Source organism: Ornithodoros turicata, chromosome 8, assembly GCF_037126465.1.
Source record: "Ornithodoros turicata isolate Travis chromosome 8, ASM3712646v1, whole genome shotgun sequence".
Taxonomy (NCBI): Eukaryota; Metazoa; Arthropoda; class Arachnida; order Ixodida; family Argasidae; genus Ornithodoros; species Ornithodoros turicata.
In genome coordinates this window covers 37,037,758-37,057,751 of record NC_088208.1, presented here as the reverse complement: position 1 = coordinate 37,057,751, position 19,994 = coordinate 37,037,758, and the positions used below count along the sequence as shown (strand labels likewise).

The 19,994-nt window shown below is 40.9% G+C and overlaps 1 protein-coding gene across 2 annotated transcripts; it reads right to left on the bottom strand.

Annotated features, from left to right (window-relative positions):
* Positions 1-256: 256 nt before the first annotated feature.
* LOC135367201 (uncharacterized) lies at positions 257-18,820 on the bottom strand. 2 transcript variants are annotated; one of them, XM_064600356.1, is made up of 9 exons: positions 18,636-18,820; positions 4,225-4,370; positions 3,981-4,142; positions 2,726-2,856; positions 2,515-2,617; positions 1,553-1,684; positions 1,119-1,207; positions 688-768; positions 257-576 (listed from the first exon to the last, which is right to left on the bottom strand). In XM_064600356.1, exons 1-9 carry the CDS (start codon positions 18,745-18,747, stop codon positions 498-500), a joined length of 1,035 nt encoding a protein of 344 aa, XP_064456426.1. In that variant the 5' UTR covers positions 18,748-18,820; the 3' UTR covers positions 257-497. The 2 variants fall into 2 exon arrangements, with proteins under 2 accessions (XP_064456426.1, XP_064456427.1); XM_064600357.1 differs by having other exon boundaries at positions 4,251-4,370; positions 18,636-18,751.
* Positions 18,821-19,994: the final 1,174 nt, after the last annotated feature.

Genomic DNA, 19,994 nt, shown 5'->3' with positions numbered 1-19,994 from the left:
TGTACAAGAAGACCCGTCCCGGGTTTTGGCACCAAAAAGGAGGGATCCGTAACGTGAACAACGTTTAATGGGAACTACAACTCAATGGGAACTTAATGGGAATGGGACCTAAAGAACTATAATGAACGAGCCTCGTTCACGAGTGGTGATGCGGTCAAGGTGATGTGGTGTGACAGTGATGTGGTCAAGGTGGCGAAGGGGTGACATAATCTTTAACAATCATGATTAGGCACATAGAAAGGGTATTCGATATGTGTAAACTTATTTGCAGCTTTTTTATTCAAAAGTAAAGGTACATAAGTGTATATTTCTGTAACATCTCGGCAACCCTAAGTGTTGTGCCTTACAGCGCGTCAGGACCATGCCGTGGAATCACCAACCGGTTCGACAGAGAAACCCCTTTCAGGAAATTTCACCTCGGCGTATAACATGAGCTGCCTCTTGGCGACGTCTTGAACACGTGGTGAAGGATGCTACGATTGCCACAAGATTCTCATTCACCTTTTCGCTAGTTTTGAGCGCACCTTCGCCAGTTCTCGTCCTTCCCAGTGTCTCAGTTGAAGTGGCGCAAAATACCTGAAACATGGTGAAAAGATACGTTCACGCTGTCTAATCGGTGTCGACGTCATCATATTTAATAGAGCCAAAACTGAGATTGTGTTGGAACTGGAAAAGGTCATGTTTTACCTTTCAAGGATGTGATTTAGAGCCTCTTGTTCCCGTGTACTGATCGTGTTTGAGTCCAAGTTTTGTCGGACCATTTCGGGCCTATAGGAGAATGTTGGGTGTGAATATGTTGCGAAAATACAGTGTCAAGCTAATCACGATCGTGCGGGTACCATGGAGGTTAGAGACGAACGAAGCGAGAGATGAGACCGTATCACAGGTAGAAAGGAGGGAAGGAAGAGAGGTGGAGAGGAGTGAAGCGCAACAGATGAAGAAGGGGAAGGTTCTTTGAAGCAACTGTGGCTATAAGAGGTGTGCTGACGTGGGCAGCTGGAGAAGGTTCAGCAGGAAAGAACAGGTGACGACTTGCTAGCAACCGTCGTCACATTGTGCATAACATTTTAGATACTTGTGATATGTACATGACATATTCACACGGCACGAGACCTTACGTTGTCATGCCGACGACCGTAGTGTGAATTCCCTGGAAGTGGTTCATGCTGTACCACAAAGCGAGCTTCTCCAGGTTAATTCCAAGGTTCTGTAAAAGCTTACAGTATTAGTCCTAGTGATTTTCCCGCGAATATTAGGTACAGAGCAGTGAAGGCGTGGTAGGACACTCCCAATTATGGCGGCGCCCTGTTTTGAGGAAAATTGCAGAATGGGCAAGTTCCCCCTCGATTCTGGCGGCATCATTTCGACATTCAGTTCGGTTGACCCAACAAAAGAGGGGAGAGAAAAAAAAAGAAAGAACTGCACAATATTGCTGCGCGGTACTAGCCAACACCGCCTTAAGAAACAGAATTAACGAGCATCGCATTACCCGGTGTCGCATTAACCAGCGTCCGCAAGATAAGCCCAAATTCAAATGTTCGTACTTTCTCACCTGACAGTACCGCTGGGCATTGCAACAAGCCTCACGAATCTCTTCCGGCGCTGGATGCCACGAAGGTAGTGGTCCTGGTGTGAGTAACCCCATGCCTAATACTGCAGCGTTAGCTATTCCCAAGCCGCGGTCCTTGAACGGGAAAACGGACATCGTCCTGACTTCAGAATAATCACAGGGAAAAATTGCCGATAAAATTACACCAACTCTGAATTGTTCACGAGGAAATGAAACATCTGTGAAAATTTTATGCAGACGACATAGGAGATATCTTTAATATCCGGTAGCTCATTCGGTAATGTGCTTGCTTGCTGAGCTCAAGGCCGCGGATTCAGACCCGGCCGAGGACGTTAGGAATGTGTGTGGGGAGGGGGGGGAGGGGGTAAACATTGTTTTTCAGCACCGTGTGTCGGAGATTTCCCCCGCACGTCAAAAGAACCCCAGGTGGTCGAAATTATCCGCAGTCCTATCCTGCGGCACATGGCACATGCAACATGTCGCCACACTGGACAGACAAACCTCACGTGTAACGTCAGGGTACCATTATTTTCATATCCTGTGCCGCGTGCTGAGATTCGTCCGCGTAAATTACCGTACATGCAGGTCTGCTGGAAAGCTGTAGAGCTGTCAACACGACAACACGCTCGCGCGCCGCGATGGCAAGCGCTTTCAAGCGTGCTCTCAATGAAAGAAGTTCGCTCCTATAGCCTGACTTGGCGACCCCATGAAAGTAGATTTAATCATAATAGCAAAGATTTTGTTGAAAATCATGTTTCTTCTCGTGTAAGCATGTGTTTTCTTGAGTATGGTGAAAACTACACTCCTCCTTCTACACCCCCCGAGATGCAATGCATTATCAGTAATGCATTACTTCCCATCTCTGAAGCCATGGACACCAATGACTTTTAAGACCGCTTACCGACCACGCGCTTTCTTGCTATTGCTTCTCCGTTTTGACATACCTCAAAGAAACTGACATGGCTTTGGAGAGTATCGTCGAACAGAGTACCCCTGCAGTAGGACAGTATCATGTCTATTTTTATGGGACTCTTTTCGACTATTTCTCTGAAAGGCAAAAAAGAGGTGATCAACCTAATACCTCCTGCGCATTTCAATTTCGTAAAAACTGACAAGCATACAGCTACATCGCAACATCAGCGGCACATGAAATACCTTATAGTGCTGAGTGGGTACCCGGTAATGCCGATGTACCTTGTAATACAGTTTCGCCTCAGGGACTCCAATACGGGAAGCGTTTCTTCAATGATGTAGTCTACGCTCGGTGCAAACTCCACGTCGTGTACCTGCAAGTTTGCGTCAGTGAGTCGTCGTATAACATGCTTCTCTCGCAATAATGGTAGTACAGCATGTCTGCGCAGAAATGCTCTGCGGCATTATCAGCTGTTACACCATATCAGAGGCATACCCCTAAAATCTCGAGGCAGTGCAGCATACGGTTTTAAGACAATGCAGGCCTGTCAGAACAGATCTCAAAGCAGGCCTGTTAAGACGTGTCAAACAACGACAACATTATTTTAATGGTGATAATTGGAGAGTTTAGTCACCAGGGGTGATCCTCTACCGCAATGCTGGCGGTAATGTATAGTGACGTTGAAATAATGAGTCGCTTCACAGTGAGGGCCTCAGTCCTCTGGTGTCCAAAAAGTTTAGGAGGGCTACTAGGGCAGAGCGTTGGGAGGCTGGATTTGGCCATGGACCAAGCAATTTTGAGAGAGAGAGAGAGTAAGGGCGAGAGTCCAGCTGACTTAGAGAAACTGAAAGTGTGCTTCTGAAAGGTTGGTAGTGCGGTCAAAGACCTGTCTCTGGTCCGATTGTAGTGGAAAAATTGGCGAAGAAATATGTAACGGTGCTACGAACCGTTCCTCAATAAGTACTATATCGTTTTTGTCTTCTGGCTTGTTATGGTACAACTATGGATTGTTATGAAACTACAAGCGCTGGCTACGGTACAATTAAGGCTTGTTACGGAACTATACTAGGGCTTGCTATGGTACAACTATGGCTCGTTATGAAACTACTAGCGCTTGATATGGTGCGACTGTGGCTCGTTATGGAGCTACTAGGGCTTGCTATGGTACAACTATGGCCTGTTATGGAACTACAAGGGCTTTCTATGTAGTAGCTTTGCTTGCTGATCGAGGTATTGCTTGCTACGGCTCCTGCAAACTTAAGGTCATGTTACCAACTACACCAGCTTCCTGGTTTGCTACTTCTTGTTTCAACTATGACATTGTTGTTTGGATGCAAACACAACGTTGAAAAGGTATAGAAAGGGTCGTTAGCAAGCAACGTTCAGCGAGAAGCAACACAGGTTATTTTGTCACTCATCGAGGCTATGGTCACGAGTACCCTCTTTGGTGTCAGCTTCCACTGAGTGGAGTATCTCCAAATTCTCCCTGCAGTTCACCTGTAAGACATCGAAGCTTCTTAGCCCCAATCGCTGCAGGCTTTCCTGGACCGAACGCTGCGTCCTTCGAGCACTGAAGTCAAACATGCGGTCGTAGGATGCTTCGTATCGACCCACCTTGGTAGCAATATGGTACACCGACCGAGGAACGCCTTCTAGAGCCTGCATACATAACACACCACGATTCTGTAAGACGAATCGAACAGAATTTGGCGGCTATGCTGGACCCCTTAATTTGTCTCACCTTGCCGAGGAGCGTTTCACCCTTACCGTGCCCATACCAGGGAGCTGTGTCCAAGTAGTTGATGCCCGAACGCAGGCCTTCGTGCACAGCTTCAATAGCCGCACTTTGAGTCGCATCATCCGTCAAGGTACCCAGTCCCGAACATCCTGAAACGTTGCTTATATGTCAGTGAAGCGTTGTTGCTGTGTTGTCGGTTTTACTCAACGTTATGATCAGAGGGACCAGGGTTTGTCTGAGGGACTGAAGGACGAGGTGAGATTGGATGGAGAATAAAACATCAATTTGCGATTGAAAAAAAAAAAATTGCGAGCCGCGCTTTTGTTGATTGACACTGAAAGTGATTTGCTGGATGTCGTTCGCAACTGGGAAGCGGACCACGTTCGATTCCAGACACTAACGGTGCATGCTGCTTGGGTGTTTTTCCTGCCGTTTCCGCAGACTCTTTAAGGCGAGTGTCATTACAGTTCCTTCTAAACTCGGTTCAGAACTCACGATTCAGCATATGTAGCAGGCAAACATCACATCCTTCAGTTTGTGCCTAGAAAGGTCATGTATTAATCGTGTGAGCACCGTCTTGATTGTACGCAGTGTACACACACTGAAAAGTAACCGTTCTTCGAGAGTTCTTCATAGTGCAAGAACCTTTATCTCAACATTTCTTATCTTCGAGAACGAATGGCTAAGGATCTCCTGGCGTCCATGCTTCTGAAGAACCCTTTAAAGGTTACGGACAATCCGAAGTCCTCTCTCGAACGGTTAATTTTCTGTCTACATTGAGTAATTATTTTGTTTTTCATACTCTCGGGCCTAAGGTATATGGCGTATCATATAATAGTAGTATTCAGTCTCGTCGAGCCTTCGGCCTATCCAGTACACGGCGCGTTTATTGACCCCTGCGCCGACTTTTTTCGCGACTTTTTCCCGTGCGCGGCAGGCGGCGCTCGGGTGGAGGGCTGCTGCGGTGGGTGGAGCGTGGTCGGAGGGTTGCGTGCGCGCTTACCCGTTCAGCCTGGGCCGACTTCTTTCATCATTTTTCAATCTGTGCCGAATTGAATCGCAATTTTTTTCCAGCTACAGCAGGTTGACCCCTGCGCCGACTTTTTTCGCGACTTTTTCCCGTGCGCGGCAGGCGGCGCTCGGGTGGAGGGCTGCTGCGGTGGGTGGAGCGTGGTCGGAGGGTTGCGTGCGCGCTTACCCGTTCAGCCTGGGCCGACTTCTTTCATCATTTTTCAATCTGTGCCGAATTGAATCGCAATTTTTTTCCAGCTACAGCAGGTGTGCAGTAGGCGATTTACATGCAAAGGATAGCCATACACAAAAGTACAAGTGAAAATATATTTATTAAAGTCATTAGTGTCAGGAATTAGGTTATGACTCAGTGTGAAGGAGAAAAACTCAGCCAAAAAATTTGATGCAATAGCATTGAAGGGGTATTTTATTAGTGATAATCACGCAAGTTTTCAATTAAGCAGAAGGAGTAGCACATTTTATTCAAAGAAAATATTTTTAATCAATACGATTACAATCAAATTAAAAGTTTTATTATAAAAAGTCTAACATGACCAACCATAGCGGAGTTTTAATTACAATGTTCTGATATGTAGCTTCATGCGCAACAGCTAGTATTCCATTATGACACATTTAATCAAAGAATATATTTTTAATCAATATGATTACAATCAAAATTAAAAGTTTTATTATAAAAAGTCTAATATTCCTATACGTGAGAACCATCAGTGCAATAGCGGGAAGTTCTGACAGATGTATGTGAACAGCAGAGAACCATGGGGAGGCGCGGCGCTCGGGTGGAGGGCTGCTGCGGTGGGTGGAGCGTGGTCGGAGGGTTGCGTGCGCGCTTACCCGTTCAGCCTGGGCCGACTTCTTTCATCATTTTTCAATCTGTGCCGAATTGAATCGCCATTTTTTTCCAGCTACAGCAGGTGTGCAGTAGGCGATTTACATGCAAAGGATAGCCATACACAAAAGTACAAGTGAAAATATATTTATTAAAGTCATTAGTGTCAGGAATTAGGTTATGACTCAGTGTGAAGGAGAAAAACTCAGCCAAAAAATTTGATGCAATAGCATTGAAGGGGTATTTTATTAGTGATAATCACGCAAGTTTTCAATTAAGCAGAAGGAGTAGCACATTTTATTCAAAGAAAATATTTTTAATCAATACGATTACAATCAAATTAAAAGTTTTATTATAAAAAGTCTAACATGACCAACCATAGCGGAGTTTTAATTACAATGTTCTGATATGTAGCTTCATGCGCAACAGCTAGTATTCCATTATGACACATTTAATCAAAGAATATATTTTTAATCAATATGATTACAATCAAAATTAAAAGTTTTATTATAAAAAGTCTAATATTCCTATACGTGAGAACCATCAGTGCAATAGCGGGAAGTTCTGACAGATGTATGTGAACAGCAGAGAACCTGGAAGACCATGGGACACGAACACGAGAGGAAATAAAATCTATAACAATACATTGGTTAATCAAAACAACATAGTAATCTATCATTCAAAAATCAGAAGAAAAAATCAAACTCATCAGAAAATTAATATTCCTATATGTGAGAACCATCAGTGCAATAGCGGGAAGTTCTGACAGATGTACGTGAACAGCAGAGAACCTGGAAGACCATGGGACACGAACACGAGAGGAAATAAAATCTATAACAATACATTGGTTAATCAAAACAACAGAGGAGGAGACTATCATTTTAAATATCATAAAGAGGAAATAAAATCTATACCAGTACAAAGAAGATATTCCACTTCACCACATAGCACGCTCCTAGCCAACAACCAGATCTAATGATATCTACCCTGATTTGTTGAAGACGGGTGCCGATAGATGTATGGAAGACCGCGGAATACGAACGACAAGAAGACAGGAGGAAATAAAATCTACACCACTACAAAGAAGTTATTCTTAATCAAAACAACATAGTAATCTATCATTCAAAAATCAGAAGAAAAAATCAAACTCATCAGAAAATTAATATTCCTATATGTGAGAACCACCAGTGCAATAGCGGGAAGTTCTGACAGATGTACGTGAACAGCAGAGAACCTGGAAGACCATGGGACACGAACACAAGAGGAAATAAAATCTATAACAATACATTGGTTAATCAAAACAACAGAGGAGGAGACTATCATTTTAAATATCATAAAATCATCCTCGTGACTTCCCCATACAATTTTCATTCTAAGAGACACTACAAACCTTACTTTGTTTTATGAATTCAACACAGAAAATATATTAAAAATGAACTTCACTGCGTAGCACGCTCCTAGCCAACAATCAGCTCTAATAATATCTGCACTGATTTGTTGAAGACGGGAGGCGTACACCTGACAGTTATGAGCATTTTCGAGCGCAATAGGGAAGATTATTCCAAAATTACACAATTAATCAATTTCTTATTAAGTAAACAGCATAGACATACGGAAATAATGAGAAAAACGATCAACAGCTAATAGAGAACCAAAACACATCACATAAACAACAGACACATGCAGGAAAATAAATGAAAAACAATCTATCAAAACAATCAACATGCACGGATGAATGGCAGAGAAACACTTTGAACGGCACATGATGAATAATTTAATACAGCACAGAGCTAACGCTGAATAGCAGAGAAACAATCTAAACGGCGCATCTGCCAACGTGTAAACAACAGACAGGAAAATATTACTGAAACAGATAATAGTGAGCCAAAATCCAACACGTAAACAAGAGGTACACAAAGGATAAATAGTTGAAGAACAATCTAACAAAACAAGAAACATGCACGGATGAATAGCAGAGAAACACTCTAAACGGTGCATCTACCAATGGTAAACAACAGACACACGAAGGAAAATAATTGAAAAAGAATCAATCAAAACGATAAACATGCACGAATGAATAGCAGAGAAAGGCTTTGAACGATGCATCTGCCAACATGTAAACAACACACAGGAAAATAATAGCAAACATTACAATTTGAAATAATATATCTTTTGAACTATCATAAAATCAACCTTGCGAGCTAACAATATCCTACTCAGGCACTTACCTTGACAGAGGTATCAAACAAGCACCACAGCTTTACAATAACTACAACCAGACTCGAGACATGGTGGGGTCACTCTCTCCCTCTATGCAGACCGGTGGGGTCACTCTCTCCATCTATACAGCCCAAAAAGCGGGGAGCCTGTTGTCAATCTGCGAGGTGGGGAAATCCTCTCTCTTTTTCAAATTCTTTCCACCAAAAAAGGAAATATTCTTAGGACCGGTGTACAGAGGCGAAATTTTTCATTGATTGCAAATAGACATTGGAATTATTCGATTCTAAAGAACACAATAAGAATTCTATAAAAAAAAAAAAAATCTAAGAATAGACTTTCTAAGCAAACGAGAAAATATTATCGGTGCAAACAATACTCAACGAGAAACGTTGCATTTAATGTGTTTCAGATCAGACACAACTATTAGGCAATCATTATTCTCAACTCACAGAATATCAATCGAGTGAAAGTCAAGTTTATTCAGTGATAGAAACAATACTAATTCGAAAACGAGAAACAAATTTAATTACATCGTTTTATGCTAACTTTGCAATACACGCAGAAGTCGCAAACAACTCATCTGAAATGCAAATTATATTGTTTGCTACAGCGGAAATCAACGCACACAACATTCCCAACTAGTAGAATATTTTTATTAATATCAATCGAGTGATCACCTGAAACAAAGTCAAAAGCAGTAATTAATTTAGGCAAACATTTTTCATAATCACACAGCGCAAATATACACCACAGAAACACGTCTTTTTCATTCAGGACCCACTAGTGGAAACGAAGTGAGAGAGTTCCCGTACACATTCGTTAAGGTTACGGCCGCAGGGAGTAGGGGAATCCAAACAATGGTCTCGGTATACAAAGCCATAAAATCGCTCCTACAAGTCAAGTGAGGGAAGGAGGGGCTCTAGCGTTGTCTTGTACATAGAATCACTGAGAGCAAACATTTTTCCTTTACACATCACATCTTTTTTATAAATTGACTTTCATAATTCTAACAGCAGGTGGAAGATTATGAACCAGATAATAAAATTCTCATAAATAAAATTAGCACCAATATGATTTAATTAAATGTCGAGGCCCACTACAAAACAGAACAGACATCTGATATACATTGAAGAGATGGACAGATTTTGTACTCGTTACCATTCGTCATGGGAGGACCTGATAAAAAGTTGCTTCGAAAAGGAGGAGCCGCGAAACGATTCATTTATCGCTGCATTTCAATACGTCCTAGACATGGTCGTATTCGGAGATATGGTGCAAATTATGGAATTCAAGATGCGAGAACTTGTATGCCGAATCTACAATAGTTATAAAAATATTTGCACGTCATCGTCGGAAGGACCACTTGGGCTGATGGTGGAGTTTTTGAGGTTCGCTAACGAAGAGTTGAAATACACTAGACCAAACGTAATTGTAATCATTGCAATGGGCATTGCATTAATCAAGAAAGCAATCAGATCAAATTATCATATACAAGCAGTCTATATCGCACGATTCATTACGGATTTGTTGAAATTACACCTAACGGTTGAAATGGAAAGTACATAAAAACATCTTATCACGTGGTATATTCCACCCTAGAACCTCTACACATTTATTTTATTCTACCAGTCAAGGATGTCAAATGAACAGAAGTTCAATATTGTTGTGCAAGGTCTGATGTATTATCACCTGTTGAAACTCAACAAACATATCAATTGCGGTGGACCACCAGACGATTTTCATCTAATACTCTCTTGTACGCCATTCAAGAACATTCATACAAAGAAAGGAAGCATCAGTAAGAGATTGTGTAAGTTCATCGCGACAAAGTGCAAGTTGTTGAAGCAATACAAACACGGCGACAACATATCACCTGCCTTAATCAACGCTGGATTCAAGCGCCCAATAATCAGAATAAACTACCTGATGTCTTCGGAATTCATCAAACAAGACAACAAACGCAAACTTCAGAGTTTGGAATAAAATTGTAATTTATCAAAATAAACAAGTGTATAATTGAAATAATAATTGTATTCTTTGTCATCATTGTAATGTATTCTACACAGCGCAACGAAAGCAGCTTTTGATTAGATTGCTAAGGAGACACTACGTACAAGGATCTTCGCATGGAATCAGCGCTGGCAATCAAAGAGATTTTTACACGACCACACTCTATACAACACCGACGCCCGAAGGAAAGAATTGTAGAAGAATCGATAATAGAAATTTAGAGGCATGTTACATCAATATTTGCTTACAAAGAGGATCACTAATATTTTGCGAAAGCTTATTTACGAATTAAATTGCATAGTGTATATATTTTCTCAAACTATTGGACAGTTGACAATACTATATTGAAAGGAATCTATTATCAAATGACGCGAAGGTGGAGTCTACAATTCTAATCATCATAACATGCGGCACACAATTCCAATAAGATTTTGGGAGAATCGAATCACACAACTGTCATCAGAAATGTTTAATTGCTATACAATGAAGATGAGCACTATGCATAAGATATGTAATTATAATAAGTAAATATTCCTTTTGCAAACTTAACCAAAGCAGCACACATAAACGTAGCTTCAATTCACAGAATGTACCCGAGGTTTTTAATTAGCCATACTGAAAAACTACGAGTCTATTCGATATGTCACTGCATATGAGACACTACAAATGGAAGGACATGCATTAATTTTAGAAGATTCTAGCTCATAATGAAACAAAACGTAATCTTCAACACCAAAGGTTCGTGTTTAAATTTTCAAAGTCAAAACTGTACACTCTTTCTTACAATTTTTTTTAAGATGTAGATTAAAAAGCTGTCTATATAGTCACACATTGTATACAAGATATTTGTTTGTACATTAATTGATAAAATTTATCAGATCACATTCCGGAGCAGTGGAGACTATCAGTAAACGTTTAATTAAAATTTGAACTGCTACCGCAATTTACGAACTGAGTTGTAGAAAGTGTAATTTCACGGCTTTGGCTGGCTCACTTTGATACGCGAAGGTTTTAAGAACTCTTTCACGACCGACAAAGAATTTAATCGAGCGTATTGATATTTTCTATGCACTCTATAATGTAATGTGAATTCTCCATGATGCGGATAGTAAAAGTTACGAATATTTTTTCGAACAAAATTTACTTAAAACTCGGAGAAAGGGTCATCCGCGTCGTCGAATGCGTTTCGACAACACGCCGGGCCGCCTTTCCCGAATGCCGTACCCGAAACCGAACGCGATTCTGCGCCCGACGCGTTAACGCGGTACCGCACGCTAGCGTGTTGCTTTCTTCCAGAAACGGGTTCGACGACGCGGATGACCCTTTCTCCGAGTTTTAAGTAAATTTTGTTCGAAAAAAATATTCGTAACTTTTACTATCCGCATCATGGAGAATTCACATTACATTATAGAGTGCATAGAAAATATCAATACGCTCGATTAAATTCTTTGTCGTCGTGAAAGAGTTCTTAAAACCTTCGCGTATCAAAGTGAGCCAGCCAAAGCCGTGAAATTACACTTTCTACAACTCAGTTCGTAAATTGCGGTAGCAGTTCAAATTTTTAATTAAACGTTTTACTGATAGTCTCCACTGCTCCGGAATGTGATCTGATAATTTTATCAATTAATGTACAAACAAATATCTTGTATACAAGTGTGACTATATAGACAGCTTTTTATCTACATCTTAAAAAAAATTGTAAGAAAGAGTGTACAGTTTTGACTTTGAAAATTTAAACACGAACCTTTGGTGTTGAAGATTACGTTTTGTTTCATTATGAGCTAGAATCTTCTAAAATTAATGCATGTCCTTCCATTTGTAGTGTCTCATATGCAGTGACATATCGAATAGACTCGTAGTTTTTCAGTATGGCTAATTAAAAACCTCGGGTACATTCTGTGAATTGAAGCTACGTTTATGTGTGCTGCTTTGGTTAAGTTTGCAAAAGGAATATTTACTTATTATAATTACATATCTTATGCATAGTGCTCATCTTCATTGTATAGCAATTAAACATTTCTGATGACAGTTTGTGTGATTCGATTCTCCCAAAATCTTATTGGAATTGTGTGCCGCATGTTATGATGATTAGAATTGTAGACTCCACCTTCGCGTCATTTGATAATAGATTCCTTTCAATATAGTATTGTCAACTGTCCAATAGTTTGAGAAAATATATACACTATGCAATTTAATTCGTAAAATAAGCTTTCGCAAAATATTAGTGATCCTCTTTGTAAGCAAATATTGATGTAACATGCCTCTAAATTTCTATTATCGATTCTTCTACAATTCTTTCCTTCGGGCGTCGGTGTTGTATAGAGTGTGGTCGTGTAAAAATCTCTTTGATTGCCAGCGCTGATTCCATGCGAAGATCCTTGTACGTAGTGTCTCCTTAGCAATCTAATCAAAAGCTGCTTTCGTTGCGCTGTGTAGAATACATTACAATGATGACAAAGAATACAATTATTATTTCAATTATACACTTGTTTATTTTGATAAATTACAATTTTATTCCAAACTCTGAAGTTTTGCGTTTGTTGTCTTGTTGATGAATTCCGAAGACATCAGGTAGTTTATTCTGATTATTGGGCGCTTGAATCCAGCGTTGATTAAGGCAGGTGATATGTTGTCGCCGTGTTTGTATTGGCTTCAACAACTTGCACTTTGTCGCGATGAACTTACACAATCTCTTATTGATGCTTCCTTTCTTTGTATGAATGTTCTTGAATGGCGTACAAGAGAGTATTAGATGAAAATCGTCTGGTGGTCCACCGCAATTGATATGTTTGTTGAGTTTCAACAGGTGATAATACATCAGACCTTGCACAACAATATTGAACTTCTGTTCATTTGACATCCTTGACTGGTAGAATAAAATAAATGTGTAGAGGTTCTAGGGTGGAATATACCACGTGATAAGATGTTTTTATGTACTTTCCATTTCAACCGTTAGGTGTAATTTCAACAAATCCGTAATGAATCGTGCGATATAGACTGCTTGTATATGATAATTTTGATCTGATTGCTTTCTTGATTAATGCAATGCCCATTGCAATGATTACAATTACGTTTGGTCTAGTGTATTTCAACTCTTCGTTAGCGAACCTCAAAAACTCCACCATCAGCCCAAGTGGTCCTTCCGACGATGACGTGCAAATATTTTTATAACTATTGTAGATTCGGCATACAAGTTCTCGCATCTTGAATTCCATAATTTGCACCATATCTCCGAATACGACCATGTCTAGGACGTATTGAAATGCAGCGATAAAATGAATCGTTTCGCGGCTCCTCCTTTCGAAGCAACTTTTTATCAGGTCCTCCATGACGAATGGTAACGAGTACAAAATCTGTCCATCTCTTCATTGTATATCAGATGTCTGTTCTGTTTTGTAGTGGGGCCTCGACATTTAATTAAATCATATTGGTGCTAATTTTTATTTATGAGAATTTTATTATCTGGTTCATAATCTTCCACCTGCCGTTAGAATTATGAAAGTCAATTTATAAAAAAGATGTGATGTGTAAAGGAAAAATGTTTGCTCTCAGTGATTCTATGTACAGACAACGCAAGAGCCCCTCCTTCCCTCACTTGACTTGTAGGAGCGATTTTATGGCTTTGTATACCGAGACCATTGTTTGGATTCCCCTACTCCCTGCGGCCGTAACCTTAACGAATGTGTACGGGAACTCTCTCACTTCGTTTCCACTAGTGGGTCCTGAATGAAAAAGACGTGTTTCTGTGGTGTATATTTGCGCTGTGTGATTATGAAAAATGTTGCCTAAATTAATTACTGCTTTTGACTTTGTTTCAGGTGATCACTCGATTGATATTAATAAAAATATTCTACTAGTTGGGAATGTTGTGTGCGTTGATTTCCGCTGTAGCAAACAATATAATTTGCATTTCAGATGAGTTGTTTGCGACTTCTGCGTGTATTGCAAAGTTAGCATAAAACGATGTAATTAAATTTGTTTCTCGTTTTCGAATTAGTATTGTTTCTATCACTGAATAAACTTGACTTTCACTCGATTGATATTCTGTGAGTTGAGAATAATGATTGCCTAATAGTTGTGTCTGATCTGAAACACATTAAATGCAACGTTTCTCGTTGAGTATTGTTTGCACCGATAATATTTTCTCGTTTGCTTAGAAAGTCTATTCTTAGATTTTTTTTTTTATAGAATTCTTATTGTGTTCTTTAGAATCGAATAATTCCAATGTCTATTTGCAATCAATGAAAAATTTCGCCTCTGTACACCGGTCCTAAGAATATTTCCTTTTTTGGTGGAAAGAATTTGAAAAAGAGAGAGGATTTCCCCACCTCGCAGATTGACAACCAGGCTCCCCGCTTTTTGGGCTGTATAGATGGAGAGAGTGACCCCACCGGTCTGCATAGAGGGAGAGAGTGACCCCACCATGTCTCGAGGTCTGGTTGTAGTTATTGTAAGCTGTGGTGCTTGTTTGATACCTCTGTCAAGGTAAGTGCCTGAGTAGGATATTGTTAGCTCGCAAGGTTGATTTTATGATAGTTCAAAAGATATATTATTTCAAATTGTAATGTTTGCTATTATTTTCCTGTGTGTTGTTTTACATGTTGGCAGATGCATCGTTCAAAGCCTTTCTCTGCTATTCATTCGTGCATGTTTATCGTTTGATTGATTCTTTTTCAATTATTTTCCTTCGTGTGTCTGTTGTTTACCATTGGTAGATGCACCGTTTAGAGTGTTTCTCTGCTATTCATCCGTGCATGTTTCTTGTTTTGTTAGATTGTTCTTCAACTATTTATCCTTTGTGTACCTCTTGTTTAGTGTTGGATTTTGGCTCACTATTATCTGTTTCAGTAATATTTCCTGTCTGTTGTTTACACGTTGGCAGATGAGCCGTTTAGATTGTTTCTCTGCTATTCAGCGTTAGCTCTGTGCTGTATTAAATTATTCATCATGTGCCGTTCAAAGTGTTTCTCTGCCATTCATCCGTGCATGTTGATTGTTTTGATAGATTGTTTTTCATTTATTTTCCTGCATGTGTCTGTTGTTTATGTGATGTGTTTTGGTTCTCTATTAGCTGTTGATCGTTTTTCTCATTATTTCCGTATGTCTATGCTGTTTTACTTAATAAGAAAATTGATTAATTGTGTAAATGTTGGAATAATCTTCCCTATTGCGCTCGAAAATGCTCATAACTGTCAGGTGTACGCCTCCCGTCTTCAACAAATCAGTGCAGATATTATTAGAGCTGATTGTTGGCTAGGAGCGTGCTATGTGTTGAAGTTGAATATCTTCTTTGTAGTGGTATAGATTTTATTTCCTCTTGTGTTCTTGTCATTCTTTATTCTGTTTGTTGGCTAGTAGTGTGCTATGTGGTGAAGTGGAATATCTTCTTTGTACTGGTATAGATTTTATTCCTCTTTATGATATTTAAAATGATAGTCTCCTCCTCTGTTGTTTTGATTAACCAATGTATTGTTATAGATTTTATTTCCTCTCGTGTTCGTGTCCCATGGTCTTCCAGGTTCTCTGCTGTTCACGTACATCTGTCAGAACTTCCCCGCTATTGCACTGATGGTTCTCACATATAGGAATATTAATTTTCTGATGAGTTTGATTTTTTTCTTCTGATTTTTGAATGATAGATTACTATGTTGTTTTGATTAACCAATGTATTGTTATAGATTTTATTTCCTCTTGTGTTCGTGTCCCATGGTCTTCCAGGTTCTCTGCTGTTCACGTACATCTGTCAGAACTTCCCGCTATTGCACTGATGGTTCTCACGTATAGGAATATTAATTTTCTGATGAGTTTGATTTTTTCTTCTGATTTTTGAATGATACATTACTATGTTGTTTTGATTAACCAATGTATTGTTATAGATTTTATTTCCTCTTGTGTTCGTGTCCCATGGTCTTCCAGGTTCTCTGCTGTTCACATACATCTGTCAGAACTTCCCGCTATTGCACTGATGGTTCTCACGTATAGGAATATTAGACTTTTTATAATAAAACTTTTAATTTTGGTTGTAATCATATTGATTAAAAATATATTCTTTGATTAAATGTATCATAATGAAATATTAGCTGTTGCGCATGAAGTTACATATCAGAACATTGTAATTAAAACTCCGCTATGGTTGGTCAAGTTAGACTTTTTATAATAAAACTTTTAATTTGATTGTAATCGTATTGATTAAAAATATTTTCTTTGAATAAAATGTGCTACTCCTTCTGCTTAATTGAAAACTTGCGTGATTATCACTAATAAAATACCCCTTCAATGCTATGCATCAAATTTTTTGGCTGAGTTTTTCTCCTTCACACTGAGTCATAACCTAATTCCTGACACTAATGACTTTAATAAATATATTTTCACTTGTACTTTTGTGTATGGCTATCCTTTGCATGTAAATCGCCTACTGCACACCTGCTGTAGCTGGAAAAAAATTGCGATTCAATTCGGCACAGATTGAAAAATGATGAAAGAAGTCGGCCCAGGCTGAACGGGTAAGCGCGCACACAACCCTCCGGCCACGCTCCGCCCACCGCAGCAGCCCTCCACCCGAGCGCCGCCTGTCGCGCACTGGAAAAAGTCGCGAAAAAAGTCGGCGCAGATTGAAAAATGACGAAAGAAGTTGGCCACTTTGATAAGAGATACCTCTTTAATGCCCATATGGAAGCTGTGAAATTGGTAATGAGTAAGTATATTCTTTATTATGTGTATTGTGTTACTTCTATTACAGGTTTTTCGGATGGGTTTTCTCCTTCACCTGATTGGCATCACAATTGGCACAATTCCCAGCACAATTGGCTTTAATAAATATATTTTCACTCGTACTTTTTTGTGTATGACCCTTCTTTGCATGTCTCTGCATGTAAACCGCTCACCTGTTGTATCTGAAAATATGTGAAGTCGGCCCATGTATGGCCAAAGAAGTCTGCCCAGGCTGAAAAATACGCTACGATGAGCGCACGCGCAGCCCTCCTCCGCCGATAAGCGCGCGGACAACCCTCCGCACTGGCGCCGCACGGGGAAAAATACGCGAGTGAAGTCGGCGCAGGGGTCAATAAACGCGCCGTGTACTGGATAGGCCGAAGGCTCGACGAGACTGAATACTACTTATAATGCGGGCCGCATATTGGCCAACACATTTTAGATGTATCTACTGTCGGCTACATAGTTTACCCTGGATAGTGCCTGCGTTTCCGCGTGCGGTGTATAGTAATTCGAATCTCTATAATTCCCTGTCGCCATCGGCTTAGCTCGTGTTGTGTACAAGTTGTGTATTCCGTTCATAATAAATTTTCCCACAACAACAGCTCGGTGACAACAACATCCACACCGTCTTTTCAATTTTCTCAATAATTTATGCCATGGCCCATACAGGTCTCAGGGTGAGCCAAAAGCATAATTTCATGCCCTGGTTCTGTGTAGCGAAGCGCAGTTTATGCCAAGAAGAGATAACGAAAAGCTCTGACAAGCAAAAAGAAAAAAAAAAAGAATGTGTAAAACCTTTCCTGCTTTGATAACCGCTGGCAGAAAGTCATCAAAAAATAACGTTAACAACAACAGACGAGGTCCGCGAAATAGATAAGACACTTCTGACACCGCTTGAATCAGCCGTACTTGACTCGACAATAAGCATGTCGAGTATAAGCTCTCTTATACTATGATTGTGACTCCACCTCGCGCATATTGTTTCTTCTTCTGATTTGTCTAGAAACAATTTGTGAGATTTGTGATTTTTTTAGAACAAAACCCTTCCTCCCTTCAAATCCGCGTTTTAATTTTCAACGGGGTGGGAGACAATGCAGTGGGGGCCTGCTCTTCGTTGTTAGAGCGAGGGCAATACTATTTTTGAAATGCGATGTGGTCAAGCATTGCGGCTTGTCTTATCCTCCAGTTGGCAACACAATACAAACTTCATTTCGTCACATCACCGTTTCGTCAAATCAGGCGTTCTCATCTCATACTTACCATACACTCTTACCCATATTTTTTTCCGGCTGTTTTGTGGAATAACGGGTTAACTATCAAACCCTTTTCATGTGTAGGCATGCCAATAAGTTTGTTTCCGTTTCTTGTTGTAAAGCAAATCCTTGCCTAACTGTGATATTGTAAAACAACATGATCATACTAGCAAGCAGCGTTCCACACGATCCAAATATTTAGTTAGATGAACGAACAACTAGACGAGGACTGGAGTCTAACCAGTGCTGTCACGTGGCATACTGTTATAGTCTCTCGTTTGCAAAGCCACCAAAGGCTCACCGTCCGTCACAGCGCCGTCATAAAGCTAGCATAAAATCCAGCCATATTGCACTCTTACCGTGAGCTATCTTTGAAACTGTGAGGTCAGTGGCACCAAACGACGTGTATTTCATCTTGATCACTTTTTCGCAGTCATGAAACGCGGCGCAAAACGTCTCCGGGAGAGCCATCGTTATTTATCTCCGCGGTGACGCGTTCTGGCACAGTTCCGAAAGAGCGTTTCGTTCTATCGGAAGCCTCCGTCGGGCGACCTTGGACAGCAACATCTGAGCTCTGTATAACAACGAGGTGATTCACGTGCGTGAACGCCCATGCAGTCTCTTGTGGAAGAAAACAAGTGCAGCCGTTTGTCTTGTGGCCAGTTTGACTTGTCAATCTGAAGCGGCTTTTCTTCCGTTCTCACGTTATTTTATTATTATTATTATTATTTTTATTATTATTACTGTTAAATTGTTATTTTGTTTTGCTTTGCCCTGGCGGAGAGGGCGTGTTTGGCCGGCCCATCCAGATTGGGTTTGCACGTTTCACTGGTCAACCGGTCGAACTGAACCGGACCGCTGGCGGTTCTTGCGAGGCCGGAGCAAAGACGAGCATTGGGCCGAAGTGATTATTTGTGCTTCCTTGCCGAACTGGACAGTCCAAGAGCAGCTCTTTTCCTGCAAAGTCCCCAGCGCGCAATGGCATTACCAGACATAATACAGTGAACCCTCGTTAATATGACCCCCGATAATCTGACACACGCGCTTTACGACCATACCCCTGGGGAACAATGCAGTGAAAGCTCTGAAAATCTCCCCCCCCCCCCGTTAATATGACAATTCCGCGTTATGGCCATTATTTTCGGGAACGACCGTGGTCATAATAACGAGGGTTCACTGTACAGCTCCCTGCAACCATAACTTGAACGCGGCGACGGCGCTCAGTAAAACCAGCAAAACTATAGGGAGAGAGCGTTGTGTCCACTCATGCTTGAGAAGCAGACGCTCCGCTCCGAATGCGCGGAGGAGGAGGAGGTGGTGGTGGTGGTGATAGTGCTGAAAGAGCTCGTCGTTGTCGGCCTCACGGAGGTGGGGGAACGTCACGACTACTGCTCTGGGGGTAGGGGAATGCGTGTCCTGGGCCGGCTTCTAAGAGAACAGCGTCTGAGGAATTAACCCACGAAAAACCCCAGACAGCACAGACAGCACACTGGGATTCGAACCCAGGTACCTGCCAGTGTCGACGTGACGCGTGGAGGAAGGTTATCGTAAGGAGGAGGCTTCTCGAGAAACATCCCGTCGCACGAGTGGGATAGCCCGCAATGCTCTCTCCATATAGTTCTACTAGCGCCGATAGGGCGGCTCTCCTACTGTTCCGTCAGCCGTCGCCGCGTTAAAGTTAACGTTGCCGAGAGCTGTACCTGAACCAAACTCCGCGT

What these genes read in the sequence shown, in the direction of transcription:
- LOC135367201 (XM_064600356.1), bottom strand. Translation starts at nt 18,747, where the DNA reads ATGGCTCTCCCGGAGACGTTTTGCGCCGCGTTTCATGACTGCGAAAAA. An exon ending in GCCATGTCAGTTTCTTTGAG is followed by an intron (nt 1,685 to 2,514) that starts GTATGTCAAAAC and finishes TTCCCGTTCAAG; the next exon opens with GACCGCGGCTTGGGAATAGC. An exon ending in ACGGTCGTCGGCATGACAAC is followed by an intron (nt 769 to 1,118) that starts GTAAGGTCTCGT and finishes ATTCTCCTATAG; the next exon opens with GCCCGAAATGGTCCGACAAA.